General features: G+C 36.1%; 1 protein-coding gene across 1 annotated transcript; it reads left to right on the top strand.

Annotated features, from left to right (window-relative positions):
* The first annotated feature begins 5634 nt into the window (after positions 1-5634).
* Positions 5635-13055, top strand: LOC113283075. Its single transcript, XM_026532227.1, has 9 exons — positions 5635-5875; positions 6124-9256; positions 9340-9426; positions 10295-10447; positions 10582-10745; positions 10829-10976; positions 11689-11811; positions 12294-12381; positions 12506-13055. Exons 2-9 carry the CDS (start codon positions 6287-6289, stop codon positions 12697-12699), a joined length of 3927 nt encoding a protein of 1308 aa, XP_026388012.1. The 5' UTR covers positions 5635-5875; positions 6124-6286; the 3' UTR covers positions 12700-13055.
* Positions 13056-15055: the final 2000 nt, after the last annotated feature.

Genomic DNA, 15055 nt, shown 5'->3' with positions numbered 1-15055 from the left:
CAGAAAAGTCTATTGAATATATAAATCTGTCTTCCACAGAAATACCTACGAGTTTTTTGTTTCGTATTTTGATAAATCAAGGTGAACAAGAACCAATTGATACGTTGGACTTATATTCCCGAAGAACAACCTAATAATATCAATCACCTCACAATGATCTTAACGTATGGTAGCGGAACAAGATATAACGCAATCACAAACGATGAGACGAAGATGTTTGTGACTATTTTTTATCTTACCTATCGGAGATTATATCTCGAGCGAATCTTAAGGAAGATAGTACTCAAATGTGATAGAACAAAGTAAGATCAGAACACGCAACTACAGATAAAATAGGTGGGTTTGGTTTCAGGATCCCAATGAAGTCTTTAAGTCGTTAATCTATAATGGTTTTAGAAAAACCTAGGTTAAAGGAGAATCGACTCTAGTTGCAACTAGTATCACATAGGAGGTGTGGGGATTAAGTTTCCCAGTTGCCACAGTTATCCCTTATATAGTCTTCAAATGAGGGTTTGCAATCAATGTTACCTTGGTAACAAAGCACTCAATATTCACCATTAGATGAAAACCTGATTAGATTCAAGCTAATATCTTTCAACCGTTAGATTGACTTAACTTGTTACATACAAATGAAATGCTCCTTCATTTAGATATGGGTAACCATACCTAAACGTGTACACTTAGTTGTCTCAACAATAGATAACCGAAGTTAGCCATATGAACACTTTCATATCAATGTTGTTCATCTTAAACACAACTAGTTCAAATGAAACTAGTTATAGAGTTGTTCAATTGTGTATATTCTCATAGAAGTATACAAGACACAATTGAAGCAAAACCAGATTTGATTCACTCGAATCAATTCATGAACATTATAGCCATGGTTTGCAAAAGATTGTATTCCCTAATATATAAATGTATTTTTCATGAATAATCGATTTTAAAAACTTAACCCACTCAAGTATGCAAACGGGTATGCATACCTAAGGAGCCGTACTTGGTATGTGTTCTCCAATATGCAAACGGGTACGCATACCGACGTTCATGACCGAACTCAGTTGAAATCAGTATACATACGGGTATGCATACTAAGTTCCCGGACTTCAACTGTTTAACCAGTACGCATTCGGGTATGCATATTAAGTTCCCGGACTTGGAATATATTTGCAATAGTTACTATACAAGTACGCATACTATGCAATATCCAATCATGGTTAATTGTTCTAAACTCCCATTTCAATCATTGAAACATTCTTAGAAGACGGGAATAACTGTCTCACACAAACTATTAGATTCAAAGCAATTTTCAAGTGATCAAATAATCAATACAAAATATTTCGAGACTACATCAAATGACTGTCTCGCACAAATCATATAAGATGTTACCAGGCGATTTTCACATGATCATCTTTTGACTTTCGTCAAAAATATAAAATGAACTTGGTTAAAGAGGAAGCTTACCAACACATATTTCGAGAAATATGTAAGCGTGTTAAACTCAGCTCGAAATATCAAATGTGTATAAATTAAAGTCTATATAGCTATACGACTTTTGTCTCAAAAGGAGATAGAATAGAAATAATCTTCTGAGTGATAGATGAGTTCAAGTCTCCATATACTTTTTGTTGATGAAGTTCAACAAGCTCCCTTTAGTATTTCTTCGTCTTCAATCGATGAACGCCGTAAAGTCTAAAGCTCAACTACACATTCTATCCTAATCCGAGACATAGCTATAAGTAGACTAGAAATCAAGACTTATAGTTTTGACAACTAAACTTGACAAACAAGCTTGAGATAGAAATGCTTGCGAGTTCGACCGAGCAGTGCTCTAACAATGAACACCAGCATTAGATTTGAAGAAATATGGACAACAATGTGGAGAATGATCATGAAGTAGTAGAATTGAAGGAGGAGGACATCACTACTCCAGACAAGGAACATGAAGATTATGATATGAAGAAGATGGATGATTACATTATGGAGCAGGAAAATGAATATTTTTTGTTGAAGAAAATGGAAAGCACAGAGGAGAAAGAATATGAAGAAGCAGATCTGAAAGAAAGGGACATCATTACTGGTAAAAAGGAAGATGGAGAATTATTAGTTTAACCCCATGCAAGGTAAATTATATTTCTTTTATTCTCATTTACAAGAATTGGTAAGGTAAGCACTTGTTGATGCTCCTAATTTGGATAATGAACTTCAAGAGGCTCTTGTTAGTAGACATACATTCCAAAACTCTTGTTAGTAGGCTCTTGCAAAGTTGAAGCAACAAGCTACATAAGTTTGGATATTAGTTGTGAAATCTAACCTTAAGAGAGAACAATCGCGTCATTGTAGACTTCAGTAACAAGAGTTGTCTTTATAAGACCACCCATTCCAACAATTGTTCGTCATGGCTCATCTTCCAAAACCACAAGAGAAGCTTTTTTCATGCCATTTATTGACCTCATTTGAAATTTTTCTATCAGTCTATCTTATCAAAACCATACCGATTGCTTCTCTCGATATCTCGTCTTGATGCTCTGTAACTTGGAAGGAATTCGATGATGAGTTGTTACAATCTTAGAAAGGTTAAATATATGATGTCTAATTCCATTGATCCCAGTACATCATTGTTGACATTGATCCCAATACCTCATTGTGCACGAATTCATCAATAACATCCTCGACGTCGTGTGATATGTCATTTACATGTCACACACAACTGCCAACTCCTTCATTACCCATTTTTCTTCTGTATGCATCTTTCAAAAAATCTCTCAGCTTTTCACAAGTGATGTCTAAACTTATCGGAATCGGAGCGGCGGAAAATGTATTGAGGATATATAAGAATTTTTTTTAAAAGATATCTCATCAGGCACTTATTGTTATTTCTATTCAGTCATGTATATGAATGCACCTCTACTCTGTTGAGGTGCGCGAAAAGTACTGATGTACCTGTATGTCTGTTGATACTCCTGATTTTAGAGAGAAGCCAAGTTGAACCTTGTAGTCACTTTTTGGCTACTAATTTTTGGTGCAACTGGGAGTGACCTACTTGTGATTGTATTAGGTTTTGTTTATACATGTTTCCGAACGAAAAAGTTGGTAATGTACTTGGTACCCTTTCATTTTCAATTGGTATCAGAGCAACAAAACCCGTTATACCGAACATGTCTGTGTGTTGTGGTGATCTGAATCTATAGACAAGAGTTCAATCTCTAATAACGTATTACTGATTTCCGAAGACACTGTTTTGATGGATTATATTAATGAGATCGAATCTTCTTCCTTCTCGAAAGTAGACGAAAATCCTGTTCCCATAAAACAGTCAAGTACTGACAATTGTTATCCCTATTATCTTATTGATGAGTCTGACTCGGAAGTAGAAAGGGAAGCAACTAAAAAAAGTGATGAAATTCTTAAATATCTTATAATTCAGACTTCTAAGGTCAACATGCTGAAAAACAAAGTCAAATTTCATAGATAAGGTTAATGAAAGAGATTCACGAATAAGGATCCTTCTCGAAGAAAATGCCTTGGTGGATAGGAAAATTATCTCCCTCGAGTCGTGACTGGAGAAAAACTCCTTGGAACTTAAACTTATACAAGATGCTCCTCCTACAACTTGTAGCACTGTCTGTGAATCAAAAAATTAGCCTTATCCATGGCTTATGAAATGATTAAGGAGTTATAAGAAGTGATTTTTAATGATATTCATGTTTACTTAACCAAATCTTATTCCGAAGATCATGGTCGAAGTGTCTCTACTTCCCTAAGGAATGAGCAATTTGATTCTCTCTAACCAAGGATAAATTGTCTCACCTTAAAGACAAGGATCTCATATTGATTCTTGTGCCAAGTCAAACTCATTATGATTCATCGCAAGTCAAAAGTTTTACCACTTCTCTAAAACAGAACGACACATTTGTAGGAAGTGTAAGCTCATATTGGATAATAAACGGTTTAAGAATATGCAAGACACACCTTTAATCTCATCTTATAAAGCGTAACTGTTATACGAAAATATAAACCTATTGGTTCAAGAATAATGACTGGTGTTGCTCACATCAAGTAAGCTTACTCCCAATATCAGTTCTGCTTACTCTAAATAGTCAATTTTTTAGAGTCCTCTAAACAGAGACAACATGTTGACCAACTTCAATCCGATCTTTTGTCCAATTATCGGCATTGTACTTCTATACAGGTAGGAAAACATTGGATAAGGTTCGAACCGCCAATATTGAAAATAATAAAATTATTGGGTTAATACATTTGACATGTCAAAATAATAAATAATTAGTATGAAAAATATTGGTTCTTACCTCCAACACTCCTCGAAAACCATTGAGGCTTTCTTTGGTACTCGTCGAGCATGTACGAAGGGTTATATTAAGTCTTGATAAAATTTTATACCACGTCATATCTTGGTGCTTGCTCTAAATATTCTAACGACTCAAGAAAACTAATTAATGTCACTGAACTAGCATTTGGTAATAGACATTGCCTATTGTCCACAACACAAACACACGTTCGAGCTCCTCATAAAGTTTAGGCTACAAATGTTGTGTATTTTGTAACATGTTTTTATTCATTTTCCTAGCATAACGTTGTAAAAACTTTTAAACCCATCCACCTATAATTCATATGCTTTTAGTCTTCTATGTTCTGGATTTCCTTCTAGATCATTTGAGTATAATGGAAGTCGATCTTTTCATCTTTCTTTCGACGCTCACTTTAATTTGTTAAATAGAAGTAAATTTTCTTTACTGGAGTTCCCGTCAATATGTACAAATCTGACAATGTGAAAAACGTATTCATAATTAAAGTTGATTGAATTTTATAAAACTAAAAACAAAATCCAAAAATTTAATTACAAGAAAAAACAAACTTACCATATCCGAAATCTTAGAAAAAGAACGTATTTGTAGTCTTCCACGATCGTTCCAATATGAATTGAACTATTTGAGTACTATGATTTCTAGGTTGTGTATCATATAAACACCACCAAGAATATCTTCAGACTCTTTCTTGAACAAAAGGGGGAAGGTACCTCAACACCTTACAAAACTCAGACCACCCACCTTTTAGAGCGACTGAATTAATTCGCTCTGGATGGCTAGATATGTGCATAGGGAGTACATCATCATCATCTAGTTGTCTAACATCTTGAAACTCATATTCATTATCATGCACATAATTCAATCCACTGGTTGGGAGTGCTAGTAGATCCTTTGGCTTCCCTGTTTATTTTATTTTTGATTTCTCACCCATATTTGGAAAACAGTAACTATAAATCGAAGATTTTTGTTCAGAGAAAAATACAGAAAGAAGAGAAGATGTAAAAAGGAATGAGAAGGAAGGTGTGGTACTTTTATGAGTAGAATCGATCATTGGTGATATTAGCAATATCAGACGATATTGATTTACTAACCAGTGATAAAGATTCTATTGTTGGCGATATACATAATTTTGCTCGATAAGCTTTCCACCGCTTAACTCATTTCCCATGATGACGCAGGAACTGGCTTAAGAGATGGGTGCCCAAAATTTCCACCCTTTGGCTTACCTGGAGCAGTAGTTATTTTATTTCCCGACAGGGAGAGAGACAAACATAAAGTGTGACAGATAGGAGGATCCGAAAAGTAACCAAAGAAAGAATATATGTTTCAGGGAGGGTTTGGTATTTCCTAAATTGGTGCCGCGTTATTCTGAGTCCGACGGATGTTCCTCACTTCCTCTCGGCGAGCTCGTTTCTCTTTTGGTGCATCTCAGAAATTCTTCCCCTCCATCACCATCGAGAATCCTAAAACTAAATTCTCTGATCCATTATTCAATTTGATCTCCGTGCCTGGATTTCCTTCATTTTGATCTACAAATAAACAAAACACAGGTACTTATTTCTCAACCAATAATTCATTTTTCTCTGTCAAATTATTTAATCTTTTGAATTTTTATTTTGATTTTAGATATACCACTTGTTTTCGTGTTATCTAATTCAAATTAGGATTTTCCAAGCCAATTCCTATCAAGTTTCTCATGAATTGATCGTTTTTTTTTAATAATTTGATGATCATTTCTCTTGAATACTTAGTCGATTAAAATTGTTCAAATCCATCTTATTTTGTTTGTTATGATCAGGTGCATTGTAATTTAGCAATCACGAAACTACGGGTGTGGGCTTTAGGTGTGTTCATTTTGTATATATTGTGAAAAGATTACAAGAGGAAACACAATTTGGGTCCCTATTATAATGTTGATATGTGCAGCAGTTTAGTGAAGCTTAATTTATTTGATTATCAGCATGAATAACGGTGAGGCACCTGGTCCATCTGGACAGAGGGCCGCCGAGCAAGATAATGATGTTTCTGGTGGGTTGTTCTTCGGTGGTGGTGGTGGACGTCGTGCACACAATGTGTCTGTACAAACGGGTGAGGAATTTTCCATGGAGTTTCTACAAGAACGATTTGGTACAAGGAAAGTAAACAACGTAGTACCTGATTTGGAACACAAGGATGAGAAGAAGATAGGGGGGTTTGATTCCGTATGGAAAAATTCTCATGTTGGGTACCAGGACCTGACTGGGATTCTTGGTCTTACAAGAATGGATTCTGAGTGTAGTTACGATGTTCCTAATGAGGTTTTGAGCAAAGGTTGTGCTGTTGAAGGTGATAGTAAGGGTTATTCCGACAAAGCAAGTAGGTTTGGGCAGGAGGTTGGTGTTAGTGGAGAAGAACTGAGGAGGTCTACTGATGATTTGAGTTTTTATCAAGCTGCTTCGGGGCCAACAACGCCATCAATCTCTGTCAAAGAGTCTCCTTGCGAGTATCAGCCGCATGGGTCTGAAACTTCAGACAATTCTCAACATTACAAGATGAAGATCCTTTGCAGTTTTGGTGGAAGAATCTTACCAAGACCAGGGGACGGGAAGCTCAGATATGTGGGCGGAGAAACACGGATTATCAGCATTAGAACAAATATATCTTGGGTAGATTTTGTCAAAAAAACAACAGGAATATGCAATCAACCTCATGCAATTAAGTACCAGCTACCTGGCGAGGACCTTGATGCTCTTATATCCGTGTCGTCAGATGAAGATATTCAAAATATGTTGGAAGAATACCATGGCTTCAAGAAAGTTGAGGGACAAAGACTTCGAATATTTTTGATATCATCCAGTGAATGTGAAAACCAATCTTCTTTTGAAGCAAGGGCCTCAGAGCAGAATCCTTCAGAGTATCACTATGTTGTTGCTGTTAATGGCATATTAGACCACTCCAGTCCTAAGATTAGCTCCACCGGGAAAACTTTAGCAAGCCAATTGAGCTTTAATAAAGACTCCGTCAATTCACCGAAACCTTCAGAGATCAAAGATGGTATTAAGCCATCCAATCTTTCAAGGAATTATTTTATTGCTCCTCAGAAGCTATCCAGATCTCCAAATCATTCACCACCTTTTTCTCCTCTGGCGCTCCTACAAAAAGATGCTATGAATGGTCAGAAGAAGTTATATAACGATCAGTATTGTTGTAATAATGAAAGCAAGGACCCCTACTTAACAGACCAAGCACCAGCTGGTAACTACCATCATGATACCAATATCGGCTGTTATGGTTCTCCACGAGGGTGTGTATCGTTGATTCATCATCATCACCATTATCTAAATAAACCTTCGGGGGTGAATTTCGACCAACCCAATAGACCTCGTGAGGTTCATTTTCCAGATATCACAGCAGACAAAGCATTTGTGGCTCCAACTACAATTGTTCGGAATAATCGCGACTTAGATGGATATTCCTGCGAGAGGCCGATGGTTAAACAAAGGCCTTTTCATTCTGAGAAACTGCCGATACAGCCTGAAGATCCAATGTGTCTATTATCAGGATCGAATGACTCAGTTGGGTCTCATCATGGTATGCCACATGCATATTCCGATTCAAGGTTGCTAGAACATGGAGGAGGGAACTATTGTTTTCAAGAAGGAGACACTCCGTTATCTCCCTTGGACTTACCAGCACAATCACCTGCGTGGGTAAAGTCAAGCTCGCGGCACAGTGGGGAGCATATGCATTACGATGAGAATACTGATCTACCAAGTCCTAATTTTCAAAATGACTTGCGAAGTAGTGTTTCAGCATCTATTGTTCTGGAAAGGGGTACGAATTTGACAAAAGCTTCTCATCGCCGAGAGTTCTCTGGTGGAAATGAACAAATTTATTGGGAAGACATGCAAGATCTAGGTGGTGAAAAACGCCAAATGACCAAAGAAATAAATTTGATGTCATGGGGGAATGAATCTAATGACCAGGAAACTCATCCCGTGTTAAGTCTTGATATGCTGAACAAAATAGATCAGATTGATGATTCTCGTCCACATCGTGGAGTTAGTTTTGACTCGGATAGCAACTCTAGAGCAGGTGGTACTGGAATGCCATATAAGGATGATCTTCAAAATCTTGATTACCACCAGATGTCAGTTGGGTATAATATTTACTCAGGAGAGTTACACGCTTCGAATACCAAAGTTTCTGCATCACCTGTCACCACTCTGGTGTTCTGCAAAGATACTGCTAAAGAACAGTCCCAAGGATATTATTCCTCTTTGATTAATCAGGTTAATGGCGACCTAGGAAGTAAAATAAGCAAAATTATCACACAGGGGTCCATTGGTTCATCTTCAAAGAATTCAGAAGCTTCAAACTTGGAAAAATCACTTCACCAGCCTAACAGTGAAAGTTCTCCTACGGAACTACCTCATGGCTCATCCAGTGGTGGTTTAATTTCGTTTCCATCCTTTGTAAAGGAACCTGGTGTGGTATCACAAAGGGAATCGGCTAACAGTGAATCCTTACTTTTGGTCTCTGCAGATTTAGCTCCATTCGGAGGAGTTGACAATTTAGAAGAACTTTTAAAGTTAAACATGAGCGACTCCTCTCTTACTTGGGATATATTTCAGAATCAGAATCTGGCCACTGAGAGTCCTTTGGGAACCGAAGTCGTTTTGCCTGTAAGCTGTTCTGAAGAAGAGTTTTATAAGGTGGATTGCAGGAAATTCTCTAATGAACAGTGTAAGGTAGAAAATACTGTGAAAGTTGGGACAGAGGCTCAAAATAAGATTAACCACCATGTTCAACTAGAACCACTGCTTATTCTTGAAGATGTAACTAATAGTACGTCTTCCTCAAACTTGATTCCTCGTGTAGTTGATGAGACTACTGGAGATATACTTACCCAGAGAACAACCGAAGCTAAGAGCTTCATTCCAGAGTCTGAGGTACCTTCTTGCTTTTTCTTCAGAAATGACTTATATTTCATATGTATTGTGTAAGATTTAAGTTGGTGTAATTTCGTGTTTAGGACACTAAAGTAGATGACAGAGATAAGGGAAACTCAATAAGTGACTCTGTGATTGCTGAAATGGAAGCAGGGGTCTACGGTTTGCAGGTTTGAACTTATTTTACTTGATAACGCCTTTTCTATTTGATTAGTGGACATGATTTCCTGCTTGTGCAAGTCTTTTTTTCACCACTGAAGCCATGGTTGTCCTACGGTTACTAGCCATGCATTGAAGTCATGCTTACCGTTGAGATACACCATCCTTACCAGAAGTCATCCCTTGGACTTTCTTTTATGGATGCTTTAGCTAAAAACTCCCAGTGCACCCCCTAGTTTGTTTCATATATATTTGAGTGATTAAGTTGTGATTTGTCTGTGGGGCCTTTGAGCTTTTGAAGTTATGGATAACTTCTTTCTTTAAAACAAGAGTGTGATAGAATGAGTAAGGGGCATTTGAGAGAAACCCATGTATTGCGTGTTCGTTCAGTTCTTTTTATGTGGATTCTATCATGCTGAGCTCAGATTCCACCAAATATTTTTACTTAATAATTCATGGATGAGTATTTGAAAACCACATCTCCAATTTTGTGCCACATACAGTATGTCTAGGTAATTGATAACCATGACATGACTGGTACTGTTACCTCGATACATATAAATTCAAGTATAACATATTAGCTATGGGCAGTTATTTGCCTATGTCAATAGTTAGTTGTGATTAAATTTCAAAATGATGTAAGTTACATATGTTAGCGCTTAATGAGTGAAGAAAAATATTGCCACAAAATAAGCGATACGTAGAAGTACATAATAGAAAAGAAACTTTTGGAATTGGATACTACTCATGCTGTAGCTGAATGTGACGTGCAGTTTCTTGACTTTCTAGTTTAGGAACATCCCACCCGCTAGCTTGATATATTAATAAACATTTTTCAAACTTTATATGTAACTGAATGTTTCAGATGCTAATGGACAGATCATCAAGAATGCGGATCTTGAAGAACTACGAGAATTAGGATCTGGTACCTTTGGGACAGTTTATCATGGAAAGTGGAGGGGAACAGATGTTGCTATAAAGAGACTAAAAAAGAGCTGCTTTGCAGGCCGATCATCTGAGCAAGAGCGAATGGTATTTATAGGAAATAATTTGCTCTATTTCAGCTGTCTGTAGAGCATGTTAGTCTACTGTTTATTTTCCGTGGAATTCTTATGCTAACATAATATGGCATGTTGACACGATTATTCCTTTATAATTGGTTCCAGACTAACGATTTCTGGAGAGAAGCCAAAATCCTATCGAATCTTCACCATCCAAATGTGGTAGCTTTCTACGGGGTGGTTCCAGATGGGGTGGGGGGTACATTGGCTACTGTAACAGAATTTATGGTGAATGGTTCACTTAGGCATGTCCTCCTAAAGAAGGATAAGTGAGGTTCCTCTTCCTTGGTTTCCTTCTTCTTGTCTGTCCTCTTCCTGTTGATCTGAGAATCTTGGAACGATTATGATGTAGGGCACTTGATCGACGTAAAAAATTTATAATCGCCATGGATGCAGCTTTTGGCATGGAGTATCTGCATTTGAAAAACATTGTTCATTTTGATCTGAAATGTGATAATTTACTCGTCAATATGAAGGATCCACATCGACCAATATGCAAGGTAAATAGTAGGAAATGAAATTTTGATCGCAGTTGTTTGTTAATTTAGTCATGTTAGTTCCACAAAAAACTGGCATTCAAGGTGAAAACTTCTGTATGACTTGCAACTGAAGCTCTCCTTGTGCTTTGATGAAATCATATTTTATGAGCCTTTTATTGTCATACACAACATTTTTTTTTTTCTTTGTTTGTGTGGATGCTGATCTAACACATAAAACTTACTTAAAGGTAAGAGCATACTAATTGGTGAAAACTTCTGTATGACTTGCAACTGAAGTTCTCCTTGTGGTTTGATCATATTTATGAGCTTAGCATTCTCCCTCTGTTATATGCAAATCTTAGTTTTCCCTGTCTGTGTTGGTGTTGTTATCTTTAAGTTCAAAATATAAAACTTTAAGGTAAGTGCATAACTTATCAAAAGGTTTTTGTGTCGCGCAATATGTCAGGATTTTTTTTTTTTGTTGTTGTTGTTGTCGTACTGTGGACCTAAGCTGAGCTTATTGTTCCTGGTTCTGCTTATGAGAGTAAGGTTGTCTTCATAGTTTATGTGTGGTATCACCTGACAAGCACGACCTTCTTAATAGATGGACTATTCACTTGATCAAAATTTATAGGATAAGCAAAAAAAAAGGAAAGCAATTTACAGGATTACAGGAAAATATAAAAAACTAATGTATATCCATTCACGGTTTTTTTCTGGTTTACCTTTCCAGGTTGGAGATTTCGGATTGTCAAGAATCAAACGAAATACCCTTGTCTCAGGCGGGGTTCGGGGAACCCTTCCATGGATGGCACCAGAGTTATTGAATGGTAGTAGTAGCCGGGTTTCAGAAAAGGTTAGGATATTTTTTTATCTGTTAGTATTTATTTAGATTTTTACATATTTGTACATGGTTCTCAACACATATGTATGCATGCTTTAAAGAAACAACATGGGTGAGTAGGATCTAATTGGTATCTGTATCAACCATATTTTGAAGTCCTTTTATGTACTCCAATGAAAGTAAAGTCATCGCAGTAGCGAGAAAGGGAAAAACGTTTACAGTAAGTATTGGATAAACAAGATAAAAAAAATAGTTCATAGCCATATTGCAGATCCTCTATTTTGAATTTAGCATTGTCCCTGTGGAAAATGCTTACTATTCCGTAAGGTATGATTACGTTCTTGATCTTGAATATTGGCCAACAATAAGCAATGCACCATGGCCTGTTGATTGTGCTTGTTCAAATCTACTGCAAAACTTGAGCTGGCAAAAACTTAAGATATATTATATAAGTCATGTATACAATGTGCTGTACCTTATTTTTCTTCCAACAGGTTGATGTTTTCTCATTTGGTATTGCAATGTGGGAAATACTTACCGGGGAAGAACCCTATGCCAACATGCATTGTGGTGCAATTATTGGTATGCCACCTCTTTTTCCTAATTATTTTCATTGCTTATTAAGCCTGTCTTTGTATAAACAATCAGATTCGTGTTTATTTATAGCAAGCATCTAACTGTTATGAATGTTCGCATGTGCTTGAAGGTGGAATTATGAACAACAATCTTCGTCCGACTATTCCTAAACAGTGTGATCCTGAATGGAGAAAGCTCATGGAACACTGCTGGTTACAAGAGCCTGCAGCTAGGCCATCTTTTACTGAAATAACAAGCAGACTCCGAATTATGTCCATGGCCTTCCAGTCCAAGGGTGGCGATCAGTCCCCAAAACAAAAATGAAGATGAACAACCAAGGTCACATTGTTGATCATTGATCATGATCCAACTTGACCCCACCATGTAGTAAAAGTCAGCGCGGTATAAAAGTGCTCATTTGAGCCCTCAAGGGTACAATTATGTACAGGTAGAGTTTCAGTACAGGTAGAACTTCAATACAAGTATACCCCCATTTTTTTAGAAGGATCTTGCTTTGTATCCAAGTGTTAGCTAGATCTTTAGAAGGTCCAAAAAAAACAAAAACAAAAAAGCCTTACGAAGAAAAATACACCTTATATTCTTTCATGTATCTTTGATATTATCTGTATATGTATTTGCTTATATCCTTTCAACCAGTTCAAGGTTAAAACTTTCACTTAGATATCACTAGATATTCCTTCTGTTTTGACTTCTTTTTTTTAATAAGAAAGAAATTTTATTGACTCTAAATTTCCTGGCTAAATTGGGGCCTATGGATTTCTTCATCCACCCCATAAAGAATGATAAGGGGTGTCTAAGTTTGATGAAACTATCATTTTATCCTCTATCAAATATTAATACTACTAATTCGTCCCCATCAAATCCTAATCATAAAATTAAAAACTATAATCAAAATCATAAAACTAAAATCATAAAATTTAAAAACTAGAATCAAAACTAAAATCATAAAATTAAAAACTAAAATCAAAATCAAATTCATTTCCATCTCCACTTCAACCGATTCTTCTTCTTTTCTTCTCAATCCAATCCTATAAACTAGGTTTTAGTAACACAAAATTGCTCAAAAATTGAAAATTCTGAAATCAAACTTTTCCTGGTTTATCAGAATCGGTTAACGTTAATATATATATGATCCGGTCGCAAATAGAAACGATTTATGTTCATGCCCACAAAGACCGATTGTCCTTGATATGTTTTCTGGTTCGAGAAATTTGAACCAGATTCGGATTACATTAGCACTTACAAAAACCAATTATTGATGTATAATGTTATAATCAGATTTTATATGTGTGTCGAGTAAACCGATTGTTGTTCTCAATTTTTCTGTATCTTTTTTTTTTGTTAGAATCGGATTACATGAGCATTCTTATAAACCGATTCCTGTTGTGCAATGTCAGGAATCAGTCTTTACATATGTATCGTGTAAACCGATTCTGGTTAACCCTTTCTTTTTCCAGTTAATACTCGATCATAAAATGAGTATGAAATCATACTCGATTTCATTTCGATTACAAATGAAAAATAAAATAGTTCCGTATAATTTTACCCAATTTGAAAACGAATATAACTTAATACTCGGATCAAAAGAGAGTATAAATTCATATGCGAATTGAAAGCGAGTATAACATCTTAAAAGATTTGATATTGAGTATGAAGTCATACTCATTCTTAACTCGGGTATAAAATGAATTTTGATTTTATTTGATGTTTAACAACACAAAATTCACAGATAAAAAAGAAATTTTTTACCCACAATCGGTTTATGTTCATGCCCATATAAACCGATTCTGGATAATCGGTTGATATCAATGAAAACATATACCGATTCTGAGTTGGTGTTCTTCAAAAAATTTCAAATTTCAAATTTTTTCATGTTCGGATGATTCATTAACACACGTTAATTTCACATCTAACACTATATTTTACCACTAATTACTGAATTAACACTAATTAATTAGGGGGTAAATTTGTCATTAAAATAAAAAAATATTTGGTTTAGCGGCTTTTCATTTTACTTCAAAATGTCTCTATTTTATCACGTAGTGATAGGCCCAAATTAATCCTTATAGGTCCAAATTTAGCCAGGCTAAATTTCGATTCACAGCTGAAAAGGCTGAATTCCTATTCAAAGCTGAAAAGCCGAAATGATGTTTGCACAATCACCCTCTGATGAAAAGATTTCTGACCCTTTTCCTTTTTGCCCTAATGACTGCCTCCAAAACTGCTTTGGCTTCTGCTTGTCCTGGGTCAGCGCTTTTGTCCGGCAGCATCTAATACCATTGCAATTTCCTGCTGAATGTCTTAATATTAGTCCAAAACCAGTATCATAGATAACTTAAAAGAAGCATCAAAATTCAATTTTGTGTCAGTTTCATCTGCAGGTTTCCATATATTGTTTATGTTCTCAGTTAAAACATTAGTATTGACAGGAGTAAGAGCGCAAGCTCTATCCAATCTGCAAAATTTTTCTTAATCAATGTATGGTTGCAAGGATGGAGTAATTCAGCCAACACTTTTAACTTCAGAGATCGCCATCGAATTCATCTTATTGTGGTTATTCTGTGGCATATTTGGAAGGCGCGTTGCACTCTAGCTTTTGATCACACTGCCCAATCTGTCATTCACAAAATTAAGGAGTTCTGCAGATTATATCGCATCA

Source organism: Papaver somniferum, chromosome 5, assembly GCF_003573695.1.
Source record: "Papaver somniferum cultivar HN1 chromosome 5, ASM357369v1, whole genome shotgun sequence".
Taxonomy (NCBI): Eukaryota; Viridiplantae; Streptophyta; class Magnoliopsida; order Ranunculales; family Papaveraceae; genus Papaver; species Papaver somniferum.
This window is presented reverse-complemented; position numbering and strand designations above follow the sequence as displayed.